The sequence below is a fragment of the Haliaeetus albicilla genome, chromosome 12, assembly GCF_947461875.1.
Source record: "Haliaeetus albicilla chromosome 12, bHalAlb1.1, whole genome shotgun sequence".
In the NCBI taxonomy this organism is placed as follows: domain Eukaryota; kingdom Metazoa; phylum Chordata; class Aves; order Accipitriformes; family Accipitridae; genus Haliaeetus; species Haliaeetus albicilla.
The window spans coordinates 39,032,719-39,049,097 of record NC_091494.1 but is presented as its reverse complement, the minus strand read 5'-3'; the positions used below and the strand labels follow the sequence as shown (position 1 = coordinate 39,049,097).

The following is a 16,379-nucleotide window of genomic DNA, read 5'->3' as shown; positions in this document are numbered from 1 at the left end:
TAAATAGACAAATTAATATCCTATTTGCATTAGGTCCTTTCTCTCTCTTTTTTTTTTTATAATGCCACGCCCCCACCCCACCTCCCCACCCCCCATATCTAGTATGAACAGAAACGAAACTTTTGAAGAAGTATTTTGCGTGTATCTGGAATATTTTCATGCAGTATTTCTTCACTAGCAAAAACTACTTTAGTTCCCATAGAAATGTTTAATGACCAAACCTGTTTCCAGCATAAATGCTTTAATATGCCTCCATAAAATGTCTTCCGTTGTCACTTGCTTTGTACATGCTTTGTCTACAGAGAGCGTAAAAGGTTGATGTGGCTTTCCTTCCTGGCCGTAGGGGGACATTTGATAACCGTGATGTTGCAGTTAAAAGAATTCTTCCCGAGTGCTTCAGCTTTGCAGACCGTGAAGTACAGTTGCTGCGAGAGTCTGATGAGCATCCTAATGTGATCCGCTATTTCTGCACAGAGAAGGACCGGCAGTTTCAGTACATAGCCATCGAGTTGTGTGCTGCCACTTTACAGGAGGTGATGGGTCACTTGCAAACCTACAGAATTTGTGAAGGTCTTCTCCCTGGAAGGCCTTCAATTTCCTTTAGCTTAAGTTGCTGAAATGCCTGCAACAGGAGATGTTGTTACTCCTGCCATCGTAGGAATGTGTAATTGTCACGGACCCAACAGGGGTGTTTTCAGACCTTTAGAAAGACATCCCTAACCCTGTACCGATTTAAGGACAGAAGCTGTTGTCCTTTGATTTTCCTTCTTGTGAAGGACTCCCTTCTAGTCATCATCCTACTCCTACCATCCGGACTTCAAAGACCCTCTACTCTTGTTTCTGGAGCACAGTGCTGTATAGAATTCTAGCTCTGAATGACATTTTAAAGATCATTACCTTCAGCCAAAAAAAAAAAAAAAAAGACTCTTTTACATGTGTTACCAACTAGCATTAGACTGCAATTTACCCAGCCTAAGCTTTTTTTAGGGGGGCTGAAGGGGGTGTACTTACTGTCTATGTAGGGGCTAATGATAAGCAATGTTGTGGCTGAATCTTCTGTTTTTCTGTTGTCATTTACAGTATGTTGAGCAGAAGGCCTTCAGTCACCATGGCTTACAACCCATCACTCTCCTGCAACAGACAACATCTGGTCTTGCCTACCTGCACTCCCTTAGTATTGGTAAGAATGCCTCTCGTTTCAGTATTGGATGGAGAGTGGTATATTTTCTTAACTATAAAAAAAAAAAAAGAGAAACAGGTCTGGTGCCAGGAGCTTGCTTATTCGATCCCAGAAGAGAGAGTCGTAGAAGCTGCATCTAGTGCTGGCAGCAGTAGTGTCTGTCGTTTGACACAGGCCTTGTCCCTGTAACATTCTGTTGCAGTGGAGTAGTAAAGCTAGTCATTACGATTTATTCAGGGCGCTGCATTTTTTGGACAGAAGTCATATAAAACATGATGACTAGTGGTGATGGAATAAAAAAGTGATGAGCCTCTACCAAAGACAAGTTTGAGGTTAGGACTTCGGTTTAACAAATGGTGGTTCAGCCTTGTGAAAGGTTTACAATGCAAATACATTAAAAATTTACTAATATTGTTGGGATTGCCTGGAGTGGATAAATGGGTGTTTATAACAGTCCACAGGGACCTGAAGCCCCATAACATCCTCATCTCGATGCCCAACGCCCATGGGAAAGTCAAAGCTATGATTTCAGACTTCGGCTTGTGCAAGAAGCTGGCAGTGGGCAGGCACAGCTTTAGCCGTCGGTCAGGCGTGCCAGGCACTGAAGGGTGGATTGCCCCAGAGATGCTGAGTGAAGACTGCAAAGAGAACCCTGTAAGTCTTCATCTTTCTGTCAGGCTCCCCTGGGAGAAGGCAGTGCAACCAACAGGTGGCACACGGTTGCAGTCAGACTTGAAGATACGCAGTACTTGATGCCTGGGCATTCATGCTGGCTTGCAGCTGACTATGTGATTCTGAAAAGTTTTCTGCTCTTAGATGCAAAATAACCACCCTGTGATGATCAAGGTCTTCGGGGGGGGGGGGAAATGTGTTATTGCTATTAAAGGTTGTTTATTTGCAGACATATACCGTGGACATCTTTTCAGCTGGCTGTGTCTTTTATTATGTGGTATCTGAAGGCAGCCATCCCTTTGGCAAATCTCTACAGCGGCAAGCCAACATTCTGCTGGGTGCATACAGCCTGGAGTCTTTAAATGCAGGGAGGCATGGTAAGAAAAGCACAGTAAACATAAAGCTCTACAGCGTTTAGTGAACTTTCCATGGGTGTTAAAATGCCAACAGAAATGACAGAACTATGACCCACAGTGATTCCCAACCTGGCAGTGGTAAAAGCTGTACTCCTGACATCATACTCCTGAAGTAAAGCTCCTAAAGTTCTTGGGTAACCCAAAGTGCCTCTGGAGTACACAATTTCGAACCCTGCAAGCATGACTGTAGTTACTATTTCATGCATTTAAAGAGTAGGAAAGAGCTGAGCTTTGATCTTCATGATCAGCCTGATTCAACACTACTGACTTTCTGGTGGTTGCCCAGCATGTCTGTGAGGGCAGTACTTGAGCTACTGGGGCTAGTGGTCAGGATGGTGTTGGCAGAAGTAGAGAACATAATGATTTTCTAAAGAACAAAACATTAACTTTCCCTACAGCCTAAGAATTATCACCCTTTTCCTTGCAGAAGACATAGTTGCTCGTGATCTAATAGAGCAAATGATAAACATGGACCCTCAGAAACGTCCGTCTGCCAGCTGTGTGCTAAAACACCCATTCTTTTGGAGTTTAGAAAAACAGCTCCAGTTTTTTCAGGTTTGTGTTGACCTTTTCTATTCTTGCAGTTCTAAGGACTCCTGTAGATGTTCAAATCTTGAATTCAGTCTCTCCTAGCATTGTTGATGTCTTGAGGTGATAGAATCCACAACCTTACTGTGAGGAATGAAGAAGCAAAGTTGTAATACCTAGGTGGTATCTCTGAAGAAACTGGCTTAGTCTTACAGAAGGTGTTTTATAGTGGGGCTAGAATGTGATGTTATCAACTTAAATTGGAGTGAGGTAGGTCTCTCGCAGCTATGATAGCAATGCAGGAGAACATATTGCCAGGCAGGTTTTCAAGAACAGGGTAGCCCACTGTAGTGAATATGCACATTTAATTCTGATGTGGGGTGGGAACTGGCCGAGGACCTGAGGTTCTTTCCAGCCTCATCTTCTACTCTGTGGTAAAAGGGCTTTGGCAGATGGTGAAACAACTCATCACTTCAGAAACTTCTGTATCCCAGGCCCAAGCATAATCCATTGTATTTCTACTTCACTCCATGACAAAGTGCATCATAACTCTGTTAGCAGTTGTAATTGACTAGAAGCAGCAATTTTAAATTGTTGGGAAAAGCTTGGAAATAAAACTAGAAATAACCTGAATGTCTCTTCCAGGATGTCAGTGACCGGATAGAGAAAGAATCTTTAGATGGTCCGATAGTCAAGCAATTAGAAAGAGGAGGAAGAGAGGTGGTGAAAATGGACTGGAGAGAGCACATCACTGTCCCTCTTCAGACAGGTAACAGATGGTATTTTATCAGAGTGGAAAGGAGTTACATGCTGTTATTCCCAGGAAAGTAAGGATAACACTGTCTCAGTTTTGGCACATGACCTTTACTTGTCAGCAAAGTATTTCTTCAAATTAAAGTACACGTTTATATATTGAAACACACCTATAAGGATACGTGACTGTAGGCACGCATACCTTACTTCGGAGGCCAGCAACTAAAACTGCATCAAAATACAGAAAGAAATCTTGTAATTTCTTTTGCAGATCTTCGAAAATTCAGATCCTATAAAGGAGGCTCAGTACGGGATCTTCTAAGGGCCATGCGAAATAAGGTAAAAGACTTCTTTCCCTAAGCAATACACATGCTACGGTTCTGCCTCCTTCTGCTGGTTGTTGCCAGTCTAGATCTATCTTACCTCATTTTAGGTATTCAGCTGCTTTATGATAGACTAATAGGAGGTTACTTTGTCCATGAAAAAGACAGCTGTATTTAAAAGAGGATCCTTGAACACATACCCTCTGACTGAGCTTTTCCCCTATTCTTTTTTCCTTTATAGAAGCACCATTACAGAGAACTGCCTCCCGAAGTGCAGGAGACCCTGGGCTCCATCCCAGATGATTTTGTATGTTACTTTACAGCTCGTTTCCCCCACCTGCTCCTACATACCTACAATGCTATGCATATCTGCTGCCAAGAAAGACTGTTCCAGCATTACTATAATCAGGACTCTGCAGAGCTGAGCCTTGCAGGAGACACTGTTTGAGAGCAGAGGGATGGAGCTTGCTTCTCTGGGACCAACATTCCAAGCACAGGGCTGTGAAACAGGCCTACCTTTAAGCAGGGAAAAGTGGGATCAAAGAGTTGAATTCTCTCTCTTTGAAGAAACCAAGCTTCCAAAAAGTGCCTTGTACCTCTGCCTGCACTGGATCAGGAGATGGTAGGAGCCCAAGGAGAGAGTGGTAACTTCAGAAAAGCAATGAACCCTAGCGATGGAGTTATTCCAAGGCAGTTTTCAAGACAGCGAGAGTGGAGAGCAAAAGCTGGTTGTGTCCGTCACCCAACATCCCTGTACTGTACGTGATTTTATAAAACTGATGAGTTTTACTACAAAGAATCAAAATACAGTGATTCAAATCATGTAATTACTAGGGACGGGGATCTGCAAAAGGAGCCTTTTAGTTGTAGCAAATCATCAGAACCTGCCATTGCACTACTGCCACATTATGCATTAGGCACACCACAGTGATTGTAAAGAGAATAATTTATGATTATCCAAAAACCAGTAAAGAGTACAATTTCTGTTTAATCAGTACTACCCTGGAAAATTAGTCCCTCATACATGAGCAGATAGAAAGAAGTTCTAAAAAACTACTGACTTGAAAAATCAGTTTAAGGTTTACCTACTTTGAAAATAAGCCTCATTGTTTAAATATCAACCAGTATTCACAGAAGAGCTTGAACAGTCCTTGACTTAAATCACAGTATGAGAACAGAGCTACACAAGTAACTTCAGAAAAACACACTGATGTCAGCTGTGAGCTGCTTGTGAGAGGCTGATCATTTATCTACTGCAAGTGTTCCTTACTTTCTTATAAAGAAGAGTCTCCAGTTGCAGAGCCAGAGGTAAGATGAATCCTGGGGAAAAAGGAGCTAAATCGAAAACGAGATGTACAGAACAGTAAAATTATAGGCAGTGTTTTTAATGGGTGGGATAAAGCTGTAAAGGAACCCCATTTTCTGTCTGTATGGGTTGCTAATTACATCCAAGTGAGCCTATGTTATTAAAGATGCAGTATTTCTTTTCATTGGCCCTAAAGCTGTGAGAAAGTATTAAGTGTGTGGGAAGCATGAAGAAATGCTGAATTCTAATATAAGTGGGGTGTTCTTTTACAATATATTTATTTAACATATTTATATTTATTTAATTTTTACTACAAAGTGGTATCAAATCCAAGTGGTACAAGTATAAAACATGCCAAATCATTCTTAATCAGTTTTGTGTTTGTATTAAATCATATTATAACAACTGGAAGAGGAAAGTGATACTGCATCTTTCAATGGAATTCATTAAAGGAGAAATTACAAAGTGGGAATTTGTATGACTGTGCCATTGTGTCTTAAATTATTGACAGTGATGTGTATGATTGGGTACATACAGCTACTTTTCTGGAGCTACTTTACAGGAAGTTTTTTCTCCTAGTTTTACAATGTATGAGAGCAATTTACCTAAGATGCCAACTGTGCAAGTTAAACGTTTCTAAAGCTTGAAAAAAAAATAATGGTAGTTTTACCTAAGAAGATTCAAAGCCTATTTCTTATTTTTGTACTTCTCATGTAAAGCTCTTTTGTAAGTCTCCTAAATAAAGACTTGTACTCAGATTAAAAGAAACCCGCAACTTTCAGTGACAACGCGTGCTTGGGAGAATAAGATGGACTGCTACCACATGCGGACTAACACAGCTTTCAGAACTAAGGCTGAAGACAGGAGCCAGGGACGAGGGTAACATACCTGCAGCTGCGCTGCGCCTGCAGCACCCACATGCCGCCTCCCCGGAAACAGGTCATGTGCCTGGTAATTTTGAGCAGGGGCCCACTCGGAACTACTGGCTTCGTGCTAGTCAAAGATACGGCTCAGATGCAGGAAACACACACAGTGTCTCTCTCTCTCTGAGGCAGGTGAACAGAGAAGATAAAATAGCTGGAATACTTAGATGCTGCAAAAATTTTTACTGCTGTGCAGTACAGATAACCCCGTAAATACATTTTTTTCATGTGAAACTAAGTTTGATAAATGGTCACGTGGTTTACAGAAAAAAAAACCCTGTAAGACAGCTTTGCCAGAGCACAGAAGGCTGAGAGCATGCCTCACAGTGCACGTTTCCCGCACCCATCCTGTGCCCCAGCGTTAGAGGGCTGATGAGCCACTGTGTTTCGTGACTCTGCCAGCCTCTCTTCATCCCTACTTTTGGTGAGCTGGCCTGAGGAGGTAACTGATGTAGAGGGCAGTAAGGGGGGGGGGGGGGCAGAGCTGCCTAATACCCTGACACCCCCCGGCCCCAGCACCCAGGACACAGACCCCGGTTTGGTGGGGCACAGCCCCCAGCCCTGGTGTGATGTGAACACATGGGGTTGTCCCCGTGCCACTCAGCTGGATTGCGAAAGCAGCAGCACCCCGCAAAACAGCGCTGCGGGGAAGAGGGTGGAGACTGGGTGGGGCATCCACAACGTTGGTCTAAAGCAGCTCCCCTTTTTATCGTCGGTATCAGTAGCACCATTTAAGGCAGCCACAGGAGCACTGCAAAAGCACCTCCAGGGCTCAGGCTCCCACCCGTGCCGCTGAACCAGCGGGCTGGCAGAGCCTGGCACCGCAACAGGTTGGAGCGCCTGCCCTCCCTCACCGCCTTCGGAAACGCTCTCCTCGCAGGCAGGCTCCGGCAGAGCAGCGCTGGAGACAGCTCCATTATCTGCAGGCTCTGCGAGGTAAGCCCTCCCCGCGCCATGGTGGTCCTGCATTGGGGGGGAGGCTACTCTACTCTCCACCCAGAGGGTTACTTTACTGGTACTGGGGGCCACGGACACCTCTGCCCTCACACCCCCACAGCTACATCCCTTCCCTGCCCACCCATACAGCCAGTAGAACCCAGCCGCTGTCGTCCGCCCCCCCCCCCCCCCCGCCCCGGAGTGCATGCAGGTTGCGGGGACCACAAATCCGCTGCCACTCGCCCCCCCCACCTACTCTTAAAAACGGGCGGAAGCAGGGGTCAGCACAGGGCTCTGCGTCCCACCGATGTGCTTCCCCAGCACTGCCCACCCGTTGCCCCACCTTAGTTTCTATTCTCCATTAAGTTTCGTTTTCTTGTGAAATGGTGCCTGACATCAGCTGTCAGAGCAGGCTGTGGTGCAAAATGGGCGGGCGGCTCACCACAAGCCAAGTCACTGTACAAGCACAGCCCCAGGAGGTGGTGTGGTAGCCAAAGGCACTGAAAGGCCACTATTTCAAGGACATTTAGCCCCGTTTCTCAGGGGAGGCTGCAGCAGGTGTCAGTGGGAATCAGTCTCCAACCATTTTCAGAACTGGCCTGTTTACACTTATCCCAGAGATACTTAGACCTATGGCGGCGCATCAGAGCAGTCCTGTAACAGCTACCCCTTAAGAGCCGCTCGCTTAAACCAGAGCTACTGGGCATGCTGGTGCCTCAGTCAGCCCACCCACAAGCTTTCTAAAAGGTTGACCAAGGTGCTTAAATGGTAAATATGCACTCGCTCCACATAGCTTTTTCTACCATCTCCATGTCTCCTAGACCCAGTTATCTCCCCAAACCGTCACTTCTGTTAACTCACCTCTTGCCAAGCCGTGGTCCTGGGGAGTGAGCGCTCATCGCCTTCCCTCAGTTACAACCTGTGCACTTTCAACTATTGTACGGAGTTTGCGCAGAGCCCCACAACTGCCTTTGACGCTGGCTGTGCTGGTAACTGCTCCTTTTACACTTCAATTCAGAGGCTGTGTTGCTGTTGTACCACCAGGAGCTGCAGGGATGGAGCTGGCCGGGCTACAGCCACCTGCTGAACCAGCACAGAGTTGAGCTTTCACACTACAGTAAGAGAAACATCACCACCACCACCACCGTGCACCTTTCACTGTGACCCTTGTTGACTAGTCCGTAGCTCACAGATGGTTACTGTTGACTACGTGAATCTATCGTGCATTTCTGGTGTTAACGCTGAGCAGGCTTATTTAACATGCTTCCTCCTGCAGTAGAGAACCGGCTATCCCTGCTGCAGTCCATCTCTGTACCCCTGTAAATGGAGCCTGAGCAAGGCAGAGGATGTCATCGATCAGGCCAGGACACCCCACTAAAAAGAAAAGGAAAAAAGAGGGGGAGAGTACCCACACCCAAAAAAAAAAAAAAAAAAAAAGGAGGAAAAAAGGGAATGTGAGGGAGCCAGAGTCAGGGAAAAGGAGAGTGAGTGAGAAAAAGACAGCGATTAAAAGCCAGAGATACTATACAACCTAGGGGATACAGTAGTCTTGGGCTTCCTTTTTTCCAGTATCTAACATAAGTAGCTGTTAGATGGGCACAGCTGTCAGCACACGCTTCTCCAGGAAAACGCCATCTCCTTCACACCCATGTGTCAGAAGCAAGAATAGCTGCCTTCACACAGTACAGGCGTACAGCAGTGTAGCTGCCAAGACCAGGCTTTTAGAGGTACAGAAACTACCTTGGACCAAAGAGGTGGGGAGGAGGTTGGGAAAAAAGAACAAATAAGTCAGCTTTAACTAACACAGGTATGTAAACTGCAAATTTGAAGACAGTCACTTTTTCTTGCTCTAGGGTTTTGTTCGTTAACAGCAGGATTTCCCTCATCAAAGGCAATGGGTAAGTGTGGCTTTCAGAAAATTTGTACTTTATATGTAGTAATTTGCTTTTTAGTATCTGCATTTTAAGGGTTCATCTCTAGTGGGGAACTAATCGGTATTCTTAACATCATCTTATAGTCTGTATTGATGCTATCTTCATTTAGCAGAAAATAAACGGACTCAAGTGGGTAAATGATCTACCCAAACCTCTCCAGTTTAGAGAATTCAGCCCCTGTCAGTTCCAATAACCTTATCACATCATTCCCTTACAAAAAAAACCATTTTGGGTTATTTCCATAACTCCCTTTGAAGATCGTTTCCAATCCTCACTCATGGTTTCCTGCTTCACCGATTTATGTCTTGCATCATTGCTCAGGACTGCTTTTGCTTAAGGTTAAGGACGCTTTTCGTCATCAGAACTGACATATTTGAGAAGTTAAGACTGTCTCTCACTGTGACTGGTAGAAAGAAAATAATTGAACATTCTACGTGGCCAGTTTTGCAAGGATTATAATGCCTTGTCAAGCATGTTGACATGTTTTTAGTTTGTATTACTAATATACAATTTCAACTTCTAGATTACAGAACATTACCTGTGAATAAATGGGATGAGAATGATGTCCAATGTTGGCTGGAATCTATTGGAATCAAGAAAGAGTATGTAGAAAAACTGTACGTGGAAGAAGTGACAGGTCCGGCACTAATGGAACTGGATGACTCTTTCCTCAAAGGCATAGGTATGAAGGGAGGTCAAATCCACATGTTAATCCGCAAGAGAAACGAACTTCTGCAGCTACATCAAAATGCACAGCAAGCCAAGCATTCCAGCAGCAAAAGGTCTGACAGAGCTGACATGCAAACAGATCCATTAAGACCCAGAAATGCCCCCACTCAGGAAACTTCAAGTGGAGACAGCTGCGGCCCAGTAGATAAACCTAGTGGAGACAACAGAGCTTCTACTTCTGGCAAGAGGCACAGGAGAAGTAGCAACTCCCAACTTAAAAGTACTGATGAAGTTTTAGAGCTCTGCAACTGTCGACCATTTAGAACTCAGAATACTGATTTCAAATACGTGAAAGACAGAGTTCTTGCTCCAGAATCAGGAGTCAGTGGTTTAATCACTCCCTGCCATGAATACAAATCTTTTGCCACTGCTGCAGAACTGAACAGAAATCAACTGCAATCAAAATTTGCCTGCGAAGTGATACGATTTGCTTCAGCCTGCATGAACATTCGAACAAATGGCACCATACATTTTGGTATCATGGACAGCGTTGAGGATAGGGGTTGGAAACACGGCCAGATCATTGGCATAAAGGTCAAAGAGCGAGAATACTATGTTGATGCATTAGATTACATAGAAAAATGTTTTTGTGAAAGTGTACAAGAAGTTGCAAGGAAGTGTATTCACCCACCTGTTTTTGTTGAAGTGATTTCAAAAGACTCTCAGGAACAAAGATTTGTGGTGGAGGTTGACATTGAACCAACATCCAGTTTAGTAAAGAACAGATTTTTTGAAGTGTATTTGCCCAAATACAATGAAGGCAGCCAGAAGGTGACCCTGACAAAAGATCGTACTCTCTATCAGAGAGTAGGAGCAAAGTCTGAACCTATAAAGCACAACAATCTAGCTACTTTTTTTCAGGGTTTACAAGACAGGGACGCTCAAAGAGAAAAAGCTGAGCTCTCCAGCACAGAAATACATACTGAAATATCTCAAAATTTAGGAAGAAAGTTATCAATTCTACTAAATGATGGCAAAAGCTATATGGATGATTCCCTATGGTACATCCTTGTCACAAACAGATGTGAAAAGAATGATCTGAAATATATCAACTTTTTAATGCACTTGAACATTTTCTGCGTCTTTGACTTTGATGAAGATTCTAATGTGTCAGGGCTGTACAGCAAGTACAAAGAACATCATGCAACAAGGTCTTATTTTTTACAGGATTTTTCCAATGAAAGTAAGACTGGCAACCCTTCCTCTCAGAAACATTTATGCCTGTTTGATCAGACCAGCTGGATATTCTGCAATGGGCGCAGTGACTTCCTCGGGGATGAAAAACCTTGTGATGAAAATACATGGATTAGAACAAAAAAAAAATACCTTAAGAAAGCAATTACTCGTATCTGTGACGAAATCCTGCCGAAGCGGTCTTTCATTGTGCTTTTCCTATTGCTGTCACCAGTGCAGAAACCACTTGTGGACACTTTTCAGGAATTCTATACAGAGATGAATGGCACGGAGTACATCGTTTGCATTGCAGAGTCCAGAGAAAATTATGGGAAGTGGGCTAATCTAGCTCAGGCATCCTGCAGCATTGAGACACTAGAACAATGCAGTATTGTGGGTATGAAACTAAGTCACGTAGATACCACCATTCAAACAATGCTGCCTTCTACAGCACAACCCAGACATCTGCCAGTTTCCACTAGAGGACTATGTACGCTTCCCTCACTGGAAGAAGAGAAACTGTTTTCCTTAGAAATCCTTTGTATTGATCAATGTGATGATATCAAATTAGATCTTTTGACTGAAAAAGAAATACAAGAAGTAGAACAAAATTTTTACCAAGGAAGAAAAATAATCTGGGAAAACTTCTGGCTTGCTGATAAAAGACGCTGCGGGGAAATCATTGAACGCGAAGCATGTAAGGATGCTAGCAAACTCCTAGATGACATTTTACGAGGCAGTGGACTCAATTATTCTGTGGCTAAACTAAAGATATTTCACCATCCTGGAAGTGGTGGAAGCACAATAGCACGGCAAGTTCTATGGAAAAGAAGAAAGGACTTAAGATGTGCTGTTATCAAAACCTCATATTCACCTGCAACTGTCTGTGAGCATGCACTTGCATTTAGAGATTATGAAGAAAAAGAAATCAGTCACTGTCTTCCTGTGCTCCTCCTAATTGAGGATTATGATGAAGATTATTTAGAAGAACTAAGGCATGAGTTAATGGATGCTGTAGCAACTAGGAAAATTAATTCCCCCAGACCTTACTTCATCCTCATGTGCTGTAGACGATCCAATGACCCTGAAAGGCTTTGCAAGGCTTCTCCACTGGACACAGTTGCTGTCACTCACAAGCTGACGGACTCAGAGAAAAGTCTGTTCAGAACTAAACTTGAAAAACTGAAGCAGAAAGATGTCAAGCCAGAATTCATACTTACATTTGTCCTGATGTGTGAGGAGTTCAACGAAACATATGTGAGAGACTTTGTAGGGCACATATTGCAAGACATAGACCATTCTTCTCGTGATACATGCTTGATGCGTTATGTGGCTTTGCTTAATTTTTATGTACCTAATTCCTATGTTTCATTGTCACACTGTGAGGCTTTTCTGGGACTGGGGGTATATACAGAAATGAAATCAAGAGCTTACGATTTCAAAAGTCACTTAAGTGAACAAGCAAGAATGATTTTTATTGAGCTAAGGGAAAGTACCACCTATATTTCATCTGTTCGGATAATTCACTGTCTGGTTGCAAAAGAAATTCTGCATCAGCTTTCAGGGAATGAACCTCAAAGTCAACTTGCAATGACTCTTCTTCAGGAAAAGACACTCTTTGAAAACAGATTTGGACGAGAGGAATTCATAAAGTTCATCAGAGATCTGTTTATTCGACGTGATAAAAGAAGCAGGGGTGACAATACCGACACTCTTTTCTCCCCATTCATTGAGCACGTCTGTAAAGCTGAAGACTGTGAAAAAGCTATAGCTGTTTTAAAAGCTGCATATGAACTCCTTGGAAGAGATCCTTTTTTTGCCCAGCAGCTTGCCAGACTACATTACAACAATGAAAAATTTGAAGATGCAGAACATTGGGCAGGGGTTGCAAAATCTCATTTGCCAAATGATTCTTACATTTTGGATACAGAAGGTCAAGTCTACAGGAAATGGTTTAGTTTCACTGTGGACAAAATGACACAGGAAGACACTCCTGAAAGCATCATTCAGAAGATAGAGATCGCTCTTAAAGCTATGAAATGCTTCAGGGCTGCACAACAGGCTGCAAAAGCAGAACGTGACAGTATGAACAATGCTGGCTATTTTGGAGAAGTAGAAGTAGGATGTCGTCTTCTTAGATTTTTGTCCACAGTCGATGTATTTCGCAGAAGTCCAGAGGGGGAATATTCTGAGCTTGTGAAATACCTGATCACAGACTACATTCCTGAAGACATCAAAAAAACATGGGGAAGGCTTCACTCCCGCTTAAAAGGCTTACGTCAGAACCTGTACAATGCTCTGGAATGGATTTCAGAAGACCTAAGTTATTTCCAAACGGATAAAAACCATGAGAAGGAAGAGGAAGATGAAAAAGATGAAAAGGAAGAACAAATTTATAATCCCAGAAAATGGCTCAAAAGACAGTCTGAGGTATATGCCAAGTTCTTCATCTCAACATCACTTATTGAGGACAGCAACGGTGGCCCTGAGAGCCAGCTCATTAGACGCATGAATATTTATAAGAGTGGTGGAGGTAGTGTCACTAATATCCTGTCATTCTTAACAGATAAGAAAGAGAATAGGTCAGCTGAAAAGCTAGAAAAGATCCTTGGTTTCTATACAGAAAACCCACTAAGGGACAGGCTGGAGGACAACGATCTGATCAATTACATTTTGTGCCACATCACATTAGCATGCTTAGCACCAGGATCAGCCAAACTTCTTCCAGTGCAAACTCTTCGTGAGCTCAGTGTAAGATTCTTTAAAGGAAGAAGACCATTTCCGGCAAGTGCCCATTTTTTGCTCACCTTGCTGTACTGGCCAGATGAAGCATTAGACAAAGAGCCTAATCCAGATAAAGATGAAATTCTAATCTCAGCCCTTCAAACCCTGAAGCGTTTATATGACATCAAGATGAAAGATGTTCCTACCAGAAAGAAAAGAATCTATACCCACTTTTTTCTGGGAAAGGGTTATGGCTTAGGTAAGATTGTGCACAAAACTAAAATTGATAAATTAATCAGTGGGTCCTTGGATGAGAGGAGAATGAAGTGGCTACATGGAACTGTATGGAATATTGCCAGGATTCGTGACATTCTCAAAAGAGTTTCTGGCTGGACCAAGGACAGAAATTTATTTATACGTGGTCACATGAAGGAGTTTCCTATCTTGCCACTCCACCGTGATTCAGTGCCCCCTGGAAATGAAAATGTGACCTTTTATTTAGGCTTTTCATTTAATGGTCTTGTTGCTTTCAATATTGAGGTTGAAACTAATCCAACTGTCAGCAGACCACAAGGTATTTAGTACATTAACAGTACCTACGGTGCTGTCAGAAGATACAGCACTGAAAAGGTCTGTTGTCACATTTAAAACAAACAGTGGCTGGACATCAGGTACCAAGATAACCACACTTAACTATCACAATAATGACCAAATATCTAAAAAAATTTGAAACCTACTAGTAAAATATACCTTGAAACAGAAGCCTTTGATAGTTTTGGAGTCACCAAAAGCAAGATTTCAAACTTAAGACAGCAATAAATGCAGTATTTGCTTGGGGACTGGGGCAGGAGTGAGACAAGAGACCCACTATTTCTCCTCCCCCCCAATATATGGGACAACTGAGCTTTGGAATAAACAGGTATAGCAGGGATCCCTTTCTTCTCAGCTCACAGATTAGGATTTTAAGTTGATTTCTGGGTAGTCCTGATCAGTAACAGAATTTGTCCATTGTACCCATGTTTTTTCTTCTTCCTGAATCAGCAACAAAAAGTTTTAACTGAACTTACAACATGTATACTACACTGGCTTTAACATATTTGCTCACATGTACCATGTATGAAATACATCTACCCATCACCTGCAAGCCAATATCCAGTACAGAAGCACAGAGGGCAAGTAAGCAATTTTTAAACTTACTTTGCAAACATCAGGATTGATAAAAAGCAGGCCTCAAATTTTACATCACTCTTACATTGCTTCTCCATGTAAATATTACAAACTATACTAGATATATCTGTATGTGGGGAAGGGTGCGGAGACATGTCAGCAGTTAGACACTGGCAACATAAAAGACTGTTTGTAAACACTGTTATGATTTCATAGTCCAAACAATTCCTGCACTTGGCAAAATGTTTTTGCAGCATTATCCAAGAAATGTCCATACAGTACATGACTCAAATTTGTCTACTGCATATATCCACGCTTGAAAACATTCTTTGTCTAGCCCAATTTACTAATTTGAAAAATGCAAAAGGATTTGTTGTCAGCACGGTGTCTGCAACCATCATGTCACATTAAGCTTCTAATAATAAAGCTGCCTGTTATTCTTGGAGTTTCATGTTGTTTGATAACAATATTGTCTCTAAAATTCCCAGAAAACCTGTCATATAGCTTAAGCTTTAATCTAATAAACAATCTTTAGGAAGAATTATCATTTCTACACAAGCTTAATTACCCTACCTGAAGATGTAGTTCTAACAGTAGCAAGGTATGATTTGCTTTTCCAGCTTGGAGCCAAGATCTGGGCACAGCCAAAAACTGTAAAAGGAATTGCAAGCCACTGTGAATTCAGAACAAACAAGATGAAAGCATAGATTATACATCTAGTTCAAGCCTTCACCTTCCAGCCTCAGGAAGCAGAAACAAAGCTTGTGACTGCTGGCTAGGGAATACTTGTCTCCTTCCCTTGCCTTCAACCTTCCAGAACAGCAAAGCAAACTCTTGAAGGGCTGTACTTTCTGCTTGCAAAATCCAGGCTGGCAGATTTCACCAGGGTTAAACTAATACTTAAGGGAGGTTAAGCACATCAAAGACAGCTTTCCCGAAGATGAGCTAGGAAGGTGCACTGGGGGAGCAAACCATGACAGCATCCGAACTGCTAGGAGCAAGAGCTGGAGTGTTACAGAAAGTCCCCTCTATCCCCCACCCTTGATGCAGGGGGCAAGGCAGTGTATGTTTGAAAAGTTAACCGGGCAAAGGCAGCTTTCTTAAGTCTAGCATGGGGCATAAGGATGGCTTTAACCTGAAGCAGAAATAGGACATACAAACTTACTGAGAAGCACACGAGCTTAAAAAAAAAAAAAAAAAAAAAAAAGCATTAACTGCTTAACAGTTCACAGAACCTGCTCAAATGCTGTGGTAAAAGCATAGCTTTTGTTTTCAAAAAGAAACTGTTATCACAATGAAAAATTAAAGCCAGACAACTTGGTCAAGAGGGTCTGTCTTGTAACTTGTTTCCTTTCTGCCTGCACACACGACTTGATGCTGTAGCTAACTATCCTTTGCCCTGTAGCCCACACCACTGCACACTCCCCAGTCTTTCCTTTGAGGCCTCTAAGGTCTTGCTTTTCAAAGATACCCGTTTCTACCTCTTAGAAACTAAAGGCTCAGATACAAACTCTTTACCTCATCAGGGTATTATAAACACAATCCTCGCCCTACACCCTGCAGAAAAAACAAGATTTAGAGAAAAAGCATAAACCTACAGACAGGCACGCAGGGT

General features: G+C 42.8%; 2 protein-coding genes across 5 annotated transcripts in view; both read left to right on the top strand.

Annotated features, from left to right (window-relative positions):
- ERN1 (endoplasmic reticulum to nucleus signaling 1) overlaps positions 1-5,946 on the top strand; it is a 41,451-nt gene extending 35,505 nt beyond the window's left edge. For all 3 annotated transcript variants that reach the window (XM_069799277.1, XM_069799276.1, XM_069799278.1), the window contains 8 exons: positions 344-533; positions 1,081-1,180; positions 1,635-1,834; positions 2,082-2,229; positions 2,696-2,823; positions 3,442-3,565; positions 3,821-3,888; positions 4,114-5,946. In XM_069799277.1, the coding sequence (XP_069655378.1) occupies positions 344-533; positions 1,081-1,180; positions 1,635-1,834; positions 2,082-2,229; positions 2,696-2,823; positions 3,442-3,565; positions 3,821-3,888; positions 4,114-4,320 (1,165 nt within the window). In that variant the 3' untranslated portion in view covers positions 4,321-5,946. The remainder of the gene's footprint in view (positions 1-343; positions 534-1,080; positions 1,181-1,634; positions 1,835-2,081; positions 2,230-2,695; positions 2,824-3,441; positions 3,566-3,820; positions 3,889-4,113) is intronic.
- A 705-nt stretch (positions 5,947-6,651) lies between these two features.
- LOC104320733 (sterile alpha motif domain-containing protein 9-like) lies at positions 6,652-15,209 on the top strand. Of its 2 annotated transcripts, XM_069799272.1 has the most exons (4): positions 6,652-7,037; positions 8,056-8,154; positions 8,891-8,935; positions 9,495-15,209. In XM_069799272.1, the coding sequence occupies exons 3-4, from the start codon at positions 8,932-8,934 to the stop codon at positions 14,177-14,179; spliced, it is 4,689 nt and encodes a 1,562-aa protein (XP_069655373.1). In that variant the 5' UTR covers positions 6,652-7,037; positions 8,056-8,154; positions 8,891-8,931; the 3' UTR covers positions 14,180-15,209. The 2 variants fall into 2 exon arrangements, with proteins under 2 accessions (XP_069655373.1, XP_069655374.1); XM_069799273.1 differs by lacking the exon at positions 8,056-8,154.
- Positions 15,210-16,379: the final 1,170 nt, after the last annotated feature.